At 38.1% G+C, this 15929-nt stretch overlaps 1 protein-coding gene and 1 long non-coding RNA gene across 2 annotated transcripts; both read left to right on the top strand.

Annotated features, from left to right (window-relative positions):
• The first annotated feature begins 730 nt into the window (after positions 1-730).
• On the top strand, positions 731-2904 carry LOC138210204 (uncharacterized). Its single transcript, XR_011179231.1, has 3 exons — positions 731-783; positions 1437-1576; positions 2876-2904. It is a non-coding gene; the product is annotated as an uncharacterized lncRNA (long non-coding RNA).
• Positions 2905-2942: 38 nt separating this feature from the next.
• On the top strand, positions 2943-6533 carry LOC138210153 (tumor necrosis factor receptor superfamily member 14-like). Its single transcript, XM_069169118.1, has 9 exons — positions 2943-2969; positions 3067-3079; positions 3212-3337; positions 3620-3775; positions 4262-4349; positions 4457-4635; positions 4737-4768; positions 4866-4920; positions 5038-6533. The coding sequence occupies exons 1-8, from the start codon at positions 2943-2945 to the stop codon at positions 4908-4910; spliced, it is 666 nt and encodes a 221-aa protein (XP_069025219.1). The 3' UTR covers positions 4911-4920; positions 5038-6533.
• Positions 6534-15929: the final 9396 nt, after the last annotated feature.

The following is a 15929-nucleotide window of genomic DNA, read 5'->3' on the forward strand; positions in this document are numbered from 1 at the left end:
CAACCGGTCGAGGCAGATGCCCAAATCTGAGTTCTGTTGGAGGTTTCCTTCTGTTAAAAAGGAGGTTTCTGTCCCACAGTTGTTCACATGGGAATTGTTGAATTGTTGGTTCATTCATTCAAATGCTTCTGAAAGTAACACAGTTTTCTTTGGATACTAGATATAACATCATAAGATCCCACTGGAGAAGTGTTCAGTGAAGTGGCATCTATGTACCGAGCCACGGTCAGCAGGAGTCCAACTGGAATATAGTTTGCTATTGATGTGCCTTCATTTTTAATCGTGAGTGTTTTATTCATCACTTGCGTTTGATAAAAGTTCTGTGTTGTCTTACTTAAACTGCGAAATATATAAATACAAATAAATAAATCTTTGATAGTTTCTAATGGTGATGAATTGCCTGTTTGTTTAAACAAACGTTCTGCACAATTGCACTTAATACTATGTCCGTGTCCATTTGTGGATTTACACTCATCTGTATGGATGTGGACGTGGAGGCTTGTCTTTGGGGGATTTACGGAAGGAAAGAGCTTTTATAGTCATTGTAAGGTCTGTCTTGTTGTACACAGACCCGCCCTTTATGATTCTACACTTTGTACTTTCAGTTACATCAAGATCATCTGAACGTCAATCGATCACCTTATTTTGAACCTGCTGTATTTAAATTTATTTCGCAGCGAAATTAATATTTCCGATGACACTTAAACTACCCTGAACACCGTGACGTAACCGTAGACTGTATGGATGTAACCCACGACTGTAGTATGTGTTTCTCCGTCGACGGTAAGTTCCTTGATTTGTGTTATTCATGTTATTTGGTAACATCTACAAACAGCCTTAACACACAAAGATCAGTGTGTTGTTGAGTTCCCGGTGAAAAATACAATAATGTTCCAGTTCATACAATGTGTGTGTTTTATTTTGGGTTTTTTTTCTGTTTCGTAACGTCGATACCGAAAGTATTTCCTCATACGCAGCAGCTGTTGTTAACATGTTCATGTAAAATAGATGAAAAGAGTTTTAAAAACGGTTTCACTTCGTGTACCTGCAGAGTGAAGCAGCTCTTAATGCAGAAATAGACTTTAATCCAGAACAAGTCGTTGTACAGACATGAACAGTGAACGTTGTGGATCAGATCAGAGACCTCAATGATCCAGTCCCGACGGACCACAATGATTCCTTTGTTTTACATCTCTGAGTTTTGTCTGTATCTGTATATTGGTTTGGTTCATGACGTTTTCCAAGTGAGAGAACAACTGTAACTGACAAAGAACTCAAAATATAATTTTATGTTCACGAAGAGATAACAAAGTCAGCAACTTGAAACCTGCTCTGTAGCTTCATGTTAACTATTTCAAACCTGTCAGCTGATCTCTTCCTCACAGTAAACATGTTTCCTGGTTAGTGCAGCTTTTATAATGTCTGTTTGTTCCCAGATGTTGTCCTGATGTTCTGGATTGTACAACCCAACTCATACCAAATCTGAGTGAAGTTCTATCTTCAGTCCAAGAGAACTTTCATCCTGCTGTACAAAATGATCTGGAGAAGAAAACATTTGACTGCTGCAACGTTTCTGGTAAAAAACTGTTCACAGCATAAAATTACAGGAAGCTGTTTTTAATGAATAATAATTTATACATCACATGATTCCTCCTGCAACATTTCTGATTTTATAAACTCCTTTTCTTGTCTGACTGTGTCTTTCTGACTCTGTTACTTCTATTAATCTAATCTAATAATGTCAGGTTTCACACAATGAATGTCAAATAATAAAATGAGAAATTAAAGCTGTTGTGTTCAACAACTCTCCAGAGAGAACATGTGGGAAGGTGATGAAGGCATGTTCCAGAAATAGTGCTGGTTTGAACTTTTGAAATAGGTGTAAAGGTTTTTCCAGTGGTGGCTGTGAGGGGATGGGATTGTTCTTTTGTTTTTATTTAAATGATCTGGAGAAGAAAACATTTGACTGCTGCAACGTTTCTGGTAAAAAAAAAAAAACAACCTGTTCACAGCATAAAATTACAGGAAGCTGTTTTTTATTGAGCAATAATTTATACATCACATGATTCCTCCTGCAACATTTCTGATTTTGCAAACTCCTTTTCCTGTCTGATTGGTCTTTATTTCAACTAAGATTTCACTGAGACAAAAACCCTTGTTGTTACTCTTCTCCTAACTGGATTGTGATTTAGGAAACTTCTCAGAGCAACTCTTGATTGAGGAAAGGACAGAAACCCTTATCTCAGTGAGGAGGTGTAGTTGACCCCGTTGCTAGGTAACACCCTTTTAAAAGATGTGATTGGTTGATTTAAAAAATGCACTCTTGGTGATAATGGGCACAGAATGGACGATGACATCCAGTGGAAATAAAATGAACTGTGTCCCAATATGAGGCTGTGAAAGTGGGTTTTTGATATTTCCACTTTCATTTCAGCCGTTATTGTGTTGAGAGGGAGAAGTGAGCGTCTCCAAGGAAACCGACCACAAACATCATCACTGGACGATATCATTTATAGCGTTTCATTAACGTGCCGTCATTCAGCGTTTGAAGAATATTCTTCTGACCTCGCTGTACTTCTGCAGTTTTCTCCTCTGATCAAGAAATTCTTCAGCCTCTGAAAAGTCCTCCTCCCTGCTCCGAACAGTTGTTCTCCATCTTGAGGGTCAAGATGTTTTCTTTTGTTTTAGTCTGATGAATCTTTGTGAATACGTCCCCTGGTTGCTGCAGTGACTTCTTACGGTCTGTTTCCTTTTTTCCGCCTCCTGCTTGTCTTTATTTGTTGTGTCTTTAATTTTGCAATTGGAATCAAGCTGCTCTTTTTTTCAACTGAGATTTCACTGAGACAGAAAAAACCCTTGTTTTCCCTCTTCACAGATACTTGTGATGAAAGTCTTCAGTGGTCCCACCATCACATGTCATCCAGCTTGGTATCTCATCAGGGATGAATGCTGTTCTAAATGTCTGCCTGGTAAGATCCAACTGAATGCTGAAGGGTCATTTCACTTTGATCATCACATATGGAGTCTTTCTGTTATGCTGTAAGTGTGAATGATGTTTGTGTTTAGATCAGTGGAGTCAGTGAAGTTTCACTGCTCTCTGCTGCTGCTCTTCATGTTCACAAGAGGAAGTTATTGGGGGACAACATCCATCTAACTAATCAACTTTTGTTTTTTAATGTTTATTTATATTTAAAATAATTATTTTCAACAGGAAGTCGTGTTAAAACTCATTGTACCGAGTTCCGCAGCACTTCATGTCTGCCCTGCACAGAGGGAACCTACATGGATAAACCTAATGGATTATCACAATGTACTCTCTGCACAATCTGTGATGCAGGTAAATATCTGTTCATATTTTATAATCATTTGAAAGAGAAAAATCAAATGTCCACTGGTTGATACGTACAGTACCAGCCGTTTAAATCAAATCCAGACAAGTCATTTATGCAGATGTTCCCCATGAATTCATCATTTGGAGGAGTTATTTTATCACATTTATTGAAGAAGTTGTAAACACTGAAGGTGTCTTATAGATAGAAAAAGCAGCATGTAGCTCTGTAGCAGATACAAACAGAATAGAGGTTTTCTAACTGTGTTTAACCTCCATGTGTGTTGACAGGTTCTGGTCTGAAGGTAAAGAGGTCATGTACAGTAACATCAGATACAGTTTGTGAACCACTGGAGGGATTCTACTGTACTGACTCTACAGAAGGCAACTGTGCAGCAGCAGAGAAACACACAACCTGTCAGCCAGGACAATACATCAGCCAGAAAGGTTGGTTTTCTTGGACTGATTTTCGGGTCTGGGACACAGTGGATGCAGGACGTGTGTGTGTGTGATAATAATCAGGATGAATTCTATCCATCCATTATCTATACCTGGGGCTGGAGCCTATCCCAGCTAACTTTGGGTGAAGGCAGATTCCACCCTGGACAGGTCGCCAGTCCATCACAGGGCCAACACATAGAGACAGACAGAAACAAAGACCATTCACCCTCTCATTCACACCTCAGGGCAATTTATAGACTATACATATTTAAATATGTTACTTTATTTCTATTGTTCTATAATATAAATAAAATCACAATCACAACTAAATGACCAGGTAGTTTTCTCACATTTGTTTAAATGGGTTGTCTTCATTTATTTTTAGGATTAATGTGAAATTCTGATGGTGTTTCATGTCATTTTTACAAAGTAATACTTCATCTTAAACTTTGAAGCACAATTGTACATCAGTCATCATGTGTGTTTGTGCAGGAACAGCCTTCAGAGACAGTGTGTGCTCTGACTGCACTGATGGAACATTTTCAAATGGGACATTTACATCTTGTCAGCAACACACACAGTAAGTGAAGCTTCACATCAGACATGGACACATTTTACTTCTTGAAGCAGCAGTTAATTTGTAATATCTGTATATTTTCCTGTAAAAATCTCCTTCTGTTATTCCAGATGTGAAACAAGAAACCTTCAGTTGATAAAAGAAGGAACAACTTCAACTGATGCTGAATGTGGAGAACCAAGTTCAAATGTGACAGTAATTGTGATCAGCTTCTTGGTGTCTTTTTTATTGATTTTTTTATTTTTATTCATAATTTTCTTTTGCAAAAGAAAGAAGACACATCTAAAAGGTAAGAATTGAATTTATGTAAATGTTATTGCATTAATTTGGGATGATAAAAGTCATGACGCTGATCACGTTTTTTTGTTTTTGTTTTGTTTGTAACTATAGTCAAACAAGAAAAAACAGTCATAGCAAAAGAGGTAGGTTTGTTGTCGCTGTAATTTGCTCTGTAATATATAACGACACTTTGTTTATTTTAGAAAATTAAATGTCTTTTTTTTTTGTTTCACCAAAAAGAACAAACCAGTTGCAGCAGAATCAGCGGAGATGTTGCCGGTGTGAACAGCAGCAGGTAAGACAGCAGTGTGTTGTTCTCTGAAATGTTCAGTGATGGAGGACTGTTTGACTGAGTCACATCTACAAATGTACAAGACGTCTCTGCTTTAAGTGAATGTATTTCTCTCCTCAGACTGACCCAATATGTGGATGAACAGATAAACATCTTTTCACTGCAGAGTAAATGTGTTCTAGAATCCTGTTATAACCCTGCTGGATGCTGGCACGTTGTCTTTGCTGTGAACAGAAATACAACAAGTGGAGTTTCCTGCTTTTTGACACAAACTAAAACTCTGAAACTGAACACGTTCTCTCCACTCCTGCTGATCTACAGCCAAGATCACCATCTCAGCAATATACGCTACAGAAACTGAAGACGGTCTGCAATGTTAAACTTGTTGCCATGATATTACTGAGATGGTATGCAGTGATTCTCTGGAAGCACTGATGTTTATCTGATGGATTTTCTCTAATTCCAAAGATTTCATCTTAAAATTCAGAAAACTCCTGGATAAATACACCATTAGGTTGAGGAGGCCGATAGACGAGTGCGCACAAAGTTCTGATGGACTGTGAAAGCTCAAAGAGTTGAAGCTCAAAGCTGGAGAATGGATTCATTTTAACGTGGCGGCAACAGAGACTGCTCTTAAAGACTGTGGCAAGCCCACCACCTCTACCAGTCAGCCTGGGAGAATTAATGTGTGAAACAAGCTGTGAGAAGGCACTGGGTTCATCTTTAAACCAGGTTTCAGTCAAACACTGAACATCCAACCCATGGGAGTTAAAAAAGTCATTTAGAATGAATGTCTTGTTGGTCAGCGATCTGACATTAGCTAAGGCCATTCTCATCTTCAAGCAGTTCCCCGGCTGAGTGACCGTAGGTCAAAAGTTCACTCCACCATGGTGAGGAAGGGACCGGGATGGTGACCTCACTGATGTAACCGTCTGTATCTGAAACTCAGCTGCTGCAGATGGGGGATTTTTTTAAGAAACTCTAAAAGATGGTTCAAGTCATTTTTTGTCAGTTCAGAGTGTTGTCACAGACCCGCCCTTTAGGATTTTGCACTTTTACTGTCAGTTCCACTCCAAGATCATCTGAACGTCATGTCGCTCACCTGTTTTTAACCTGTTATATTTTCACATTTATTTCGCACCGAAACTTAGTTTTCTGATGCCACTTGCACTACCCTGAACGCCGTAACGTAACCATAGACTGTAGCAGGCTTTACACCACCAACGGTAGTCATATTATTTACCCTTTATGTGTAATGATGAGTACTTGTCTACATTGCTTGTAAACTCGTTCTAATTTAATGTATTGTTTACTGTTCACTGTTGTTCAATATAATAAAAAAAACAAACACACAAACATCGAAGGTAAGTTTCTTGATTTGTCAAAAACCTACAAGTTGAGATGTAGTGGGCGTCCCACTGGTTTCTGTCCCACTGTTGTTCACATGGGAATTGTTGAATTAATTCAATTCAATTCAATTGTATTTATATAGCGCCAAATCACAACATAGGTTATTTCATGGCACTTAACACATTAAAGTCCTCACAGCAAGATGTTACAATATTATACAGAGAAAACCAACAATTCAACAATTCCCACATAAGCTAGGAGGGAAAAAAAACAAACTCCTCTTTAAGGGAGAAAAACTCCCTCTGAACAGGAAGAAACCTCCAACAGAACCAGGCTCAGAGGTGGGCGGCCATCTGCCTCGACCGGTTGGGGTGAGAGGAGAGCAGAGAGAGAAAAGGACAGTATAGAGATACAAGAGAAGAACTGTTGGTGGAGACGACAAGTGCAGAGCAAAGACATGCAGCTCCATGACGGGACATCTGCAAAAGAAAGAACAGAAACTACGTGAGCGAAGGAACTGAATGGAGACAACAGACAATAAGAAAAAGCTATGGGAGAGAAAAAGATGGTGAGGTATGAGTCAGTTAAAGAGTAGGAGGAAAGAAAAGAAGCTCAGCATGTAATGAGGTCCCCCAGCAGTCTCGGCTTATAACAGCATAACTAAGGGTTGGTTCAGGTCTACCTGAGTCAGCCCTAACTATAGGCTTTATCAAGAAGGAAGGTTTTGAGTCTAATCTTAAAGCTAGAGAGGGTTTCTGCCCCTCGAACACAAACTGGGAGCTGGTTCCACAGGAGAGGAGCCTGAAAACTGAAGCTCTGCCTCCCATTCTACTTCTGGAAACTCTAGGAACCACAAATAGACCAACGTACTGAGAGAGAAGTGCTCTGCTGGGATTATATGGTTCGAAAAGATCTCTAAGATATGATTATGATAAGAACTGTGACCCTTTGTCAGCCTGCTACAGTGCTGGAAAGAAATCTGGGGTTGTTCTTGTTGTCCTCCATTAATGATTAATAAAATAAAGTCCTGGCCTTACGAAGAGCTTTCTTATATAATATTAGACTATCCTTCCAGACAGGTGAAATTCTTCTAAATTAGTGGAATGCCATTTCCTTTCCATCTTTCTAGTCACTGCCTAGCAGAGTGTAAGTCTGAGTTGTACCACGGAGACAACTTCCTCTGGTTCATTACTCTCTTCTTCAGAGGGGCGACATCATCTAGAGTTGTAGCAGAGATACTGCAGTGTTTTCTACCAGATGATCCACTTGTGTGGGACTAAGATCAACGTAGATGCTTTAACACACGGCATCGAAGAGGATAAGCATGTAACTGCTTACTTAAACTTGGCCATGGCATTATGTGACAGACATCTACTGTAGTGGGATTTATTCCCACATGCTGTGTAGTCCATTATTGTAACTTCAAATGTTAATACGAAGTGGTCCGACAAAACAGGGTTTTGAGAAAATACAATTACATTTTCAGTTTCAATGCCATATGACAGAACCAGATGGAGGGTGTGGTTACATTACATTTTTATTGATACATCTTTTCTTGAGTTTTTTAAATATAGGTGGTCTGGGTACAGACACAACCTCTATAGGATGTTGAAGGTTTTGGGTGAGTGACAGCTCTAAAGAAGTTGCAGAGGAGCGTGTAAGACAGCAGCTCTGCGTCCTGGCCTCAACCCTGGATGTCAGGTTTTAGGGCTGTTAAGAGACATGGCCATATTTCTAGAAAGAAGAGCTGCACCATCCAAAGTAGGATGGATGCCGTCTCTCCGGATCAGACCAGGTTTTCCCCAGAAAGTATTCCAGTTGTCAATGAAGCCCACATTGTTAGTGGGACACCACCTCGACAACCAGCGGTGAAGTGAAGAAGTACGGCAAAACATATCATCAATGGTCCGGTTAGGAAGGGGTCCAGAGAAAACTACAGAGTCCCACATTGTTTTTGCAAAGTTGCACACTGATTCCACATCAACTTTACTGACCTCCGATTGGCGTAACCGTAACCAGCTGACCGAATAGAAAAGTAAAACCGGAGTAGAAGGGGATTATTGGAAATGTGGTCTTGTCACTAGAAATAAGCTACCAGTTATCAGTCAGACTAATCATACAGTATTGTGTTAAATTATGTGTATTAGTGTATATAGCCTTCCAGTTGTAAGCAACAGCAATTTGTTTTTGGTGCATACGTTATGTGTTGATTCGATTCATTATAACCTATTTAAAAGCATTCAAATTACTTATTTTTACAGATGTAGTATATTCATAACAGTCACAGATACAGACACTTTTATGAGTCGGGGAAAGTTTTGTAACTTTGAGCTAATGGCTCTGGAGGTTCAGAAAATAAGAAAGAAAAGTGAGAATTAAAAATACTTCCAGCTTTCTCTGTGATGTGTGGTGTGGTTATTATCAGATTACAGGATTGTATTGTCTTTAATAAGTAATGGTTTAAAAAAAAAAAAAAAATGGCATTTCTTGGCAGAAAAGCTGCTGCAAAGTCAAGCAATTTTGTATGTATTAAGGACAAACTTAACTCTCTTCCATAGTTCCTTACAATACAAATATGACCCCAACACATCAGCGGAGTTTTACACTTCACACATACTAAGTGCTCAAACCTACTAGAGTAAATAAACTGAGCTATGGGCTGTTTTGCATCCCATTATTTTATAATCATACACAAAATTGCAGTCATGTTATTTAGTTCATGAAATCATTACAGGTGTGCAGAGTAGCAAACCTACCACCAAACTTGGGGATCATGAGAACAATCAAATAAAAATGAAATACATAATGTTCTCTTTGCTCATCATTATTTGTATTATACCTGCCTGTGTTTGTCACTGGTCGAGTGTGCAGGAGTTCACTGTCACGGACTAATTCAACTACATCCAAGAAGACGAGGCTCCACGTTGACCCACGACTCCCCCAGATAAGGTCCAAGTCTCCGCTCCACAGGTGTTTCCGCTCGTCACGGTGACCAGCCGGTTAACTCCTGTCACCTGAACGCTTTATATCTCGTGGAAAGTTACTCACCCGCAGTAGTGTGCTTTAATTTTGACCAACTCCGAGTCCAGGTCCATTATGGATCCGTTTGACGCTAGCATATGCATGGTCCAGTTTGGTCAGCCTCCCCAACTCGTACCAACAGTAACCGGACAGGCCACGGAACAGCTGTATCATCCGGTCACGTCGGGACGCGCACGTTCACACAACGCGGGCAGAAGCACCGGAACGTGCCAATATTCCCAAAAGAAACTTTGGAGCTACTTTTTTTCAAGCTTCTTTCGTTTGGTAACATTAGAGGCTTTGGTGACGGAGCAAGTTGTCAAGTGGGGTTGATTAACCTAAACCGTTTCCGGCCTTGACTTTCAAAATTAAACAAATACGTCGAAAGGTATACCGCACGGGTATTGTGGGTCGAGAGTGGTGCTTTTATTTTGAAACCGAAACCGCTTAACCCTTGATTGCACGAGCGCAAAGTGTGGCAAAACTTGACCCGGTCTCTTACGGCTCACTATGGTTACGGTAATCCAAATTCACCTGTCCCCGTGCCGCTACCGCTGCTTGTTAACTGTACGAACAAAACGTCTCATATTATTATTCTACGGATATACAGATATGATTTAATAGTCGTTTTGTTAGTGCGAATAATAAACGTATTAATGGGAGGCTATTCTATCTTTACACAAAGGAATACTTCATGGTATGTTTGTTTTTTTATCTCCTATAATTTTCTTGTCATTTGCGAGCATTACAGCAGGTCTCCTATGTTTCTCTTAATCAATGACATAATTCACAAATTAATTAATGATATTAATTCTCTTTCGATGTTATCGTATATGAAATTAAAAAAAAATGCACGTTCTCTGTTGGAGCTGTATCACAAGAAGACCAGCAAGGACAACTTCTCTGACTAACAAAAACAAAACTAATTCAATCATAGGTCAATTTACATAAATACAGTTGTTAAGCGCCACCTGCTGGTAAATTGACAAACAAATTCAAGAAATGCAATTCCCATTGCTAAAAGGTTTAAGTGTGGATAATTAATTTGGGGTTATTTTTTTCTTAGCCAACTCCCACAAAGTATCATCTTTTACCTTTATAGTAAAAATAATAGCAATGAAAAGTAGCTGATATTACACACTGCATAAAGGATGACGTTTCTTTTTCAGCAAATCAACTGTTGTTCCAAAAATAAATAGATACAAAAACAGACGCGTTGATTAAGTTGAACACAAAATCAACATCAATCATAAGTTACTCCATTTTTACATACATACACAAATAATTACACAATTATCTAAGTTTTGAATTGTAAAACTTTCTTGAGCAGCAAATATAGTTTTTAAATTGTAAGTATGGACATTTCAGTCACGGGATTTAAAACACCAATTCAGTATTACTGTTGAAAAGTCAAAGAAAAGAGCAGTGTACAACTGAACATTATATCTGCTTAGCATTAACGTATTTGAATGATCACTTTTAGCATGTGAAGTTGCTTTCATGCAACGAGCGGTTCCGGCTGTTGCCTCCATTGTTTTCTATGTAAGCAGCAGCGGCAGCAAAGTCTGATTATCTGGACCGAGACAACAAACGATGTTTCTGATCCAGATTAGCTGACCATTCAACAAATTTAGTCACAGTGCACCCTGATTATCTGTGTGATGAGATTATACTGTGTGGACGGTGAACATCAGCAGCCTGTGATGTGCAGAGGGGATATTGGAGGAAGTTCAGCTGCTGCCCTCATTCATGCTTATTGTGTTCAATATACGGCACGAGAACCGTTTCACTGCCACCATTACAACATTGGTCTGGTTTAGTGTTTTTACCAGAAACTACCAGTGACATGAAGGTGGTGTTAGTGTGTGAAACATTTGTTTGAAGTCAGACGGTCCAACACGTCAGATTATGTGATGGATGTGCTGCGAAGTGTCAAAAATGGGTTTTCCAACTCATTTTTTTCTTCTGTTCTTTTGTTCTGTTGGAGGTTTCCTTCTTTTAAAAAAGGAGGTTGTTGTCCCACTGATGCTCACATGGGAAATGTTGAGTTGTTGGTTGTATCTCTGTGATGTACATTCTAAACTTTACAATGTAAAGGGAATTTAATTGCTAATATTTTAATTTGATTCAGTTCATTTTTATTTTTTTTTTGCCTCAATTGTAACTTATTGTAACATTCATTGTCTTGGAAGACAGACCCTGTTTTGTGAGTCTTCCCAAAAAAATGCTCAAGTGATTCTTAACTACAGGATTTTTTTGAAGCTTTTCTTTATTCTTGGGAAGAACATAGAGAATAAGATCAATTTTCTTTTTTCTTTTATTATTATTGTATTGATTTCTACGCTGTCCTTTTCTCTCGATCCTTTTACCCAACCGGTCGAGGCAGATGCCCAAATCTGAGTTCTGTTGGAGGTTTCCTTCTGTTAAAAAGGAGGTTTCTGTCCCACAGTTGTTCACATGGGAATTGTTGAATTGTTGGTTCATTCATTCAAATGCTTCTGAACGTAACACAGTTTTCTTTGGATACTAGATATAACATCTTATCAAAGGGGGTCCGTTTGCTCAATCGGTGATATTCAATATCTTCCTGTATATTTTACCGTATGCACAAGATTTTCTATTTCCACAAATGTTTTAATAAACTTCACCCAAATATTTGACGGCACACCAGACATCATCAGAACGATATGTCACTTTTTTTCAAAAACTCATATTCATATTTTGAATGTTAAAAGCATTTTAACTGCGAAACATGGGAAACTTCTCCATTTTGCAGATGTGATGTCTTTGCTTTAACTTTGTAGAAGGATTGAAGGTGGCGTTTCTCCCCAGTGAGGTCATCTGTAAATCACCTTCTCTGGCGATCCAAAGGTTTGTGGTTTGAATCTTCTGATGGGCAAGTACAACTTTTCAACAATGTTGAAATGTATCATGTGGTGTACTCTCATGTGCTTCTTGTCTTCTACTGCTTGGACCCCAATCAGTGCCACTTGTGCTTTCTGTTATTAGTTATTTATTTAGATTGTATTGCAATTTCCTTCCACCACAGTGTTGACTGAGGAATGAAATATAATACCGATACAGGACATGGCGTCACATTTAACACGGAAGAACAGAACACGGTTGAACAATTAGACAATAACTACAATAAATACAGACAATCGAAAACAACATTTGTATAAAACACTTTAATAACTATTAAAATACAGAGCACAAGAGTGGTTAGTACTTTTTGTGCGTCATTGTGGATTTTTTTAAGCGCAGTAGTGGCTATATGTACACACTATATATACACTATAGTGGCTATATGTACACACATTTCCAAAAACATGCACCTCTGGTCAGGTTACCTGGCGCCGCGCTAGTGGCAGCCTGCTGCAGCAGCTCCCCCTTGAGAGCCCCCCTGCTGTAGTGAAGAAATTTCCCCTCGGGGATTAATAAAGTGTATAAAATCAAAAAAAAAAAAAAACCACTAAGAATTGAGACAAATAAAATGTTTTACACCTTAAAGTAAAAGCCCAAATCTTTCTGTTTAGCTTTCTACTTTTATTTACTTCCTTTTCTTTTTAAAGAACATTTTGGAGCTTCTCCCTGCAGTTCATCTGAAGTGGTGTCCCTTCTGAATACTTCCCATGTTCCTCCCAGTGCATTTATTAACCGATGACGTCATTGTATAATATACTGGTGTTGGCCACTAGAGGTCAGGAGCGCATCGTTTTTAAAGTGACGTGATAATGATCCTCAACAAAAGCAGCTCCTCAACTAATCATGCCTATCATGACAATTAATCACATTTCCACCAATTTTCCAGCTGGTTGTTTGAGACTAATGTCACTTGTTGATACAGAATATCTTGTTAGATTAAAAATGTGGCTTTTCATGACAAAATAGCTACTTTATCTTATCTCAAATATTTTTACAATGTTATAGTTAAGATGTATTTCCCAAGTAACAAAATGTAATGAATCCTATTTACTTTATTGTGGAATTTCTTACATTATTGGTTGATAATTTGGGAAATAATTAAATACTTTAAAGTTCAAAGATTATGCAGGTTTCACAATTAAGTTTTTAATTATGTTTTACTTTCTCCTCATGTCCCTGTATACAGTGAATCAACAGGGTTATATTATATTATTATATTTCTGTTGCTATGCATTATTCATAGGCGTTGTGAACTGTCACATCAATATTTTAAGCTCATGACCTGAGAACAGTTGTGAATCAGAACCTCAAGTATTTGGATCAAATAACTTCTGAAAATATAGTGTAAAGATTGATAGGCATGTCAGAATATTGTATATATTCTTTTGTTGATTTAATTTTCTGCTTTAATTTCACTGTTTCTGTGATTAAAAATTAGTAATTTTTTTTCTTTTATTTACAGCATGCAGAACCTTTTTAGAATCAGATGACAAAGTGATTTTCCATAAAAAGCAAAAGAGAGCAAAATAAAGAGACAGTATGGAAATAATAAATATATTTGATATTAAATAAATGGAAAAAAATAATCATATTGTTGTAGTTATGTGTAACTTGAAAGCTGAAGACAAGAAGATGCAGCAACAGATTCAAATTCAGATCTCTGACCTTAATCATGGGAATGGCACCTAATAGTAACACATACAAATGTCAAAGAGCATTCATTTTACATGTAAATTGCTTTAAATATTTGTTTTATTTTAACATTTTAAAGGGTAATCATTTGGTGAGGGATAAATAAATAGAGGTTTGTTGAAGGCTCAAAAGACAAAGTTTAGAACTTAAAAACTAAGACCTGAGATTTAATCCTGATTTCTAAAAAGTGTTACATTCACCTTTGTTCAGTTTTATTCACAGCACTGCAATATGAACAACAGAAAATACAATACATATGGAGACTTCATGATTTAAATCTTCTTGTGTTTTAGTTTAAGTTCAAGTGGATAAAATGTGTATGGTAAATGAAAGTTGACCAAGAATAGACCTTTGAAGGACGTCTTTAATATCCTTAATGATTTCTCTTTGGGGCCTTGAAAACTTAGTGACAACAAATTGATGGACTCGTCGTCATTCTGAAACTACTTATAATAACCAGTTCAACTTGACTGAGGTCCTTTTGATTGACGTTTCTCTTTGAGGAACTTTTTCTTGTCTAAACTTTCCTCCTGTTACCAAGTCTTTACAACCAATTATAGAACCAGGCAAACATAACAGCCGTTGCAGAAAACAGTCACATTTACAAGGTATATTCCTGTTTTTTTTAAGGCTGCATTGTTACAGCTACAAACACACCTGGCTTTAAGGTGTGGCAGATGGCAGACTTATTTCATGGTCTGCCCAAAACTCACTTCTAATTAATGAGGGTATTAAGTGCCACTCCTTTGAACCATGCACGTTGCTTTGTGCTCAGCTTATCTGCTGTAGCAGAAAGTAGACTTGAACATCCAAAATGCCCTTGTGTCATGCACTAGACCGCACGTATCTGTTATGAGACCCCAGTTTTGAAGGAACCTTTTTGCTGGAATTCCTTTTAAGTAGCGCACAGTGCTATGAAAAAACAATGTTCTGCACTGTTGATATTTAGATTCTTCATCCTCCCACAGGACCATTGTGGGAGGATCATTCCAGATTCATCCTGTAGCAGGAGAAGAAGCTCAGACAGCTTGCACGAGTCATTAAGAACAATCACTCAGAACCAGAAGCCCAACAGATGATCTGAACCCTCCAGAAGACCTGATCCCACCATCATGGAGTTATATAAGGAGAGATCAGACACCGAGACTGACTACATCCACACAAGAACTGTGGCAAGTTCTCCAAGATGCTGAACAACCTCCCTGCAAAATAGGTTGAAAAACTGTGTGACAAAGTACTGAAGAGTGTGTGACTGTGTGTCACTCTTTTCTTTCTTTCTTTCTTCTGTTTGCAGAAGCATTTTCACACCCACTTCCCTTCACACTCATAACACCTTGTGGTTGACGTTGCAGTTCAAACATACTTTCACTTTTGTTATCAGTGAAGAATAGCTTTCACTTTGCTGTGTTATCTTTGCAGCCATGTAAACTGGTATAAGTCATCAAACTGCACCTAAAAATAAAGATGAACTCATTCACAAAGTCCCTCCTCACATTGTCAAAGTGAGGATATTAAAATATTGATTCTATTTTTTCTAAATATTCCAACTTTATTCTTGTAACATTACTTTTATCTCAACATATTTCAACTTCCTTCTTAATAGTTAGTTATCTGAAACTGTTGACTGCGTTTTGTCGTATTTGGTCATCTGAATGACTGACTGCCCCATAGCCTGCAGGGGATTTGGAGTTCCCATGGTAACCATTTGATGTGTTGAAGACGATTTTAGAGAAATACTGTAATAAGTTACGTCTTTCGTTGTCCAAACTGTGTAGTTCCCGCTGACGGTCATGATGATTCACAAACGATCATTTCTGGTTCCTTAGAGACATTCTTACACAAGAAAATATCCCTTATTTATCAGACTTGGAAATTGTCCGAGTTTCTTTTTTAGTTCTTTTTAATTCTGTAATCAAGTGATTGTTTCCCTGCAAAATTACATCTGCCAGGCTTTTGCAGAAATAACTGCTGAAAACTGTCGCTTGTTTCTATGCACTTCTTCTGGGCAAAGAGACCATCGTCTA

The sequence above is a fragment of the Embiotoca jacksoni genome, unplaced genomic scaffold, assembly GCF_022577435.1.
Source record: "Embiotoca jacksoni isolate LCO1_2020_lvr unplaced genomic scaffold, fEmbJac1.0.p SCAF_43, whole genome shotgun sequence".
NCBI classification, from domain to species: Eukaryota; Metazoa; Chordata; class Actinopteri; family Embiotocidae; genus Embiotoca; species Embiotoca jacksoni.

Excerpts from the sequence above, each read along its gene's own strand:
- LOC138210153 (XM_069169118.1), top strand. The coding sequence starts at position 2,943 with ATGAATGCTGTTCTAAATGTCTGCCTG. Across the intron at positions 3,338-3,619 it reads CTGCACAATCTGTGATGCAG|GTTCTGGTCTGAAGGTAAAG; the intron begins GTAAATATCTGT and ends GTGTGTTGACAG. Across the intron at positions 4,350-4,456 it reads TCTTGTCAGCAACACACACA|ATGTGAAACAAGAAACCTTC; the intron begins GTAAGTGAAGCT and ends CTGTTATTCCAG.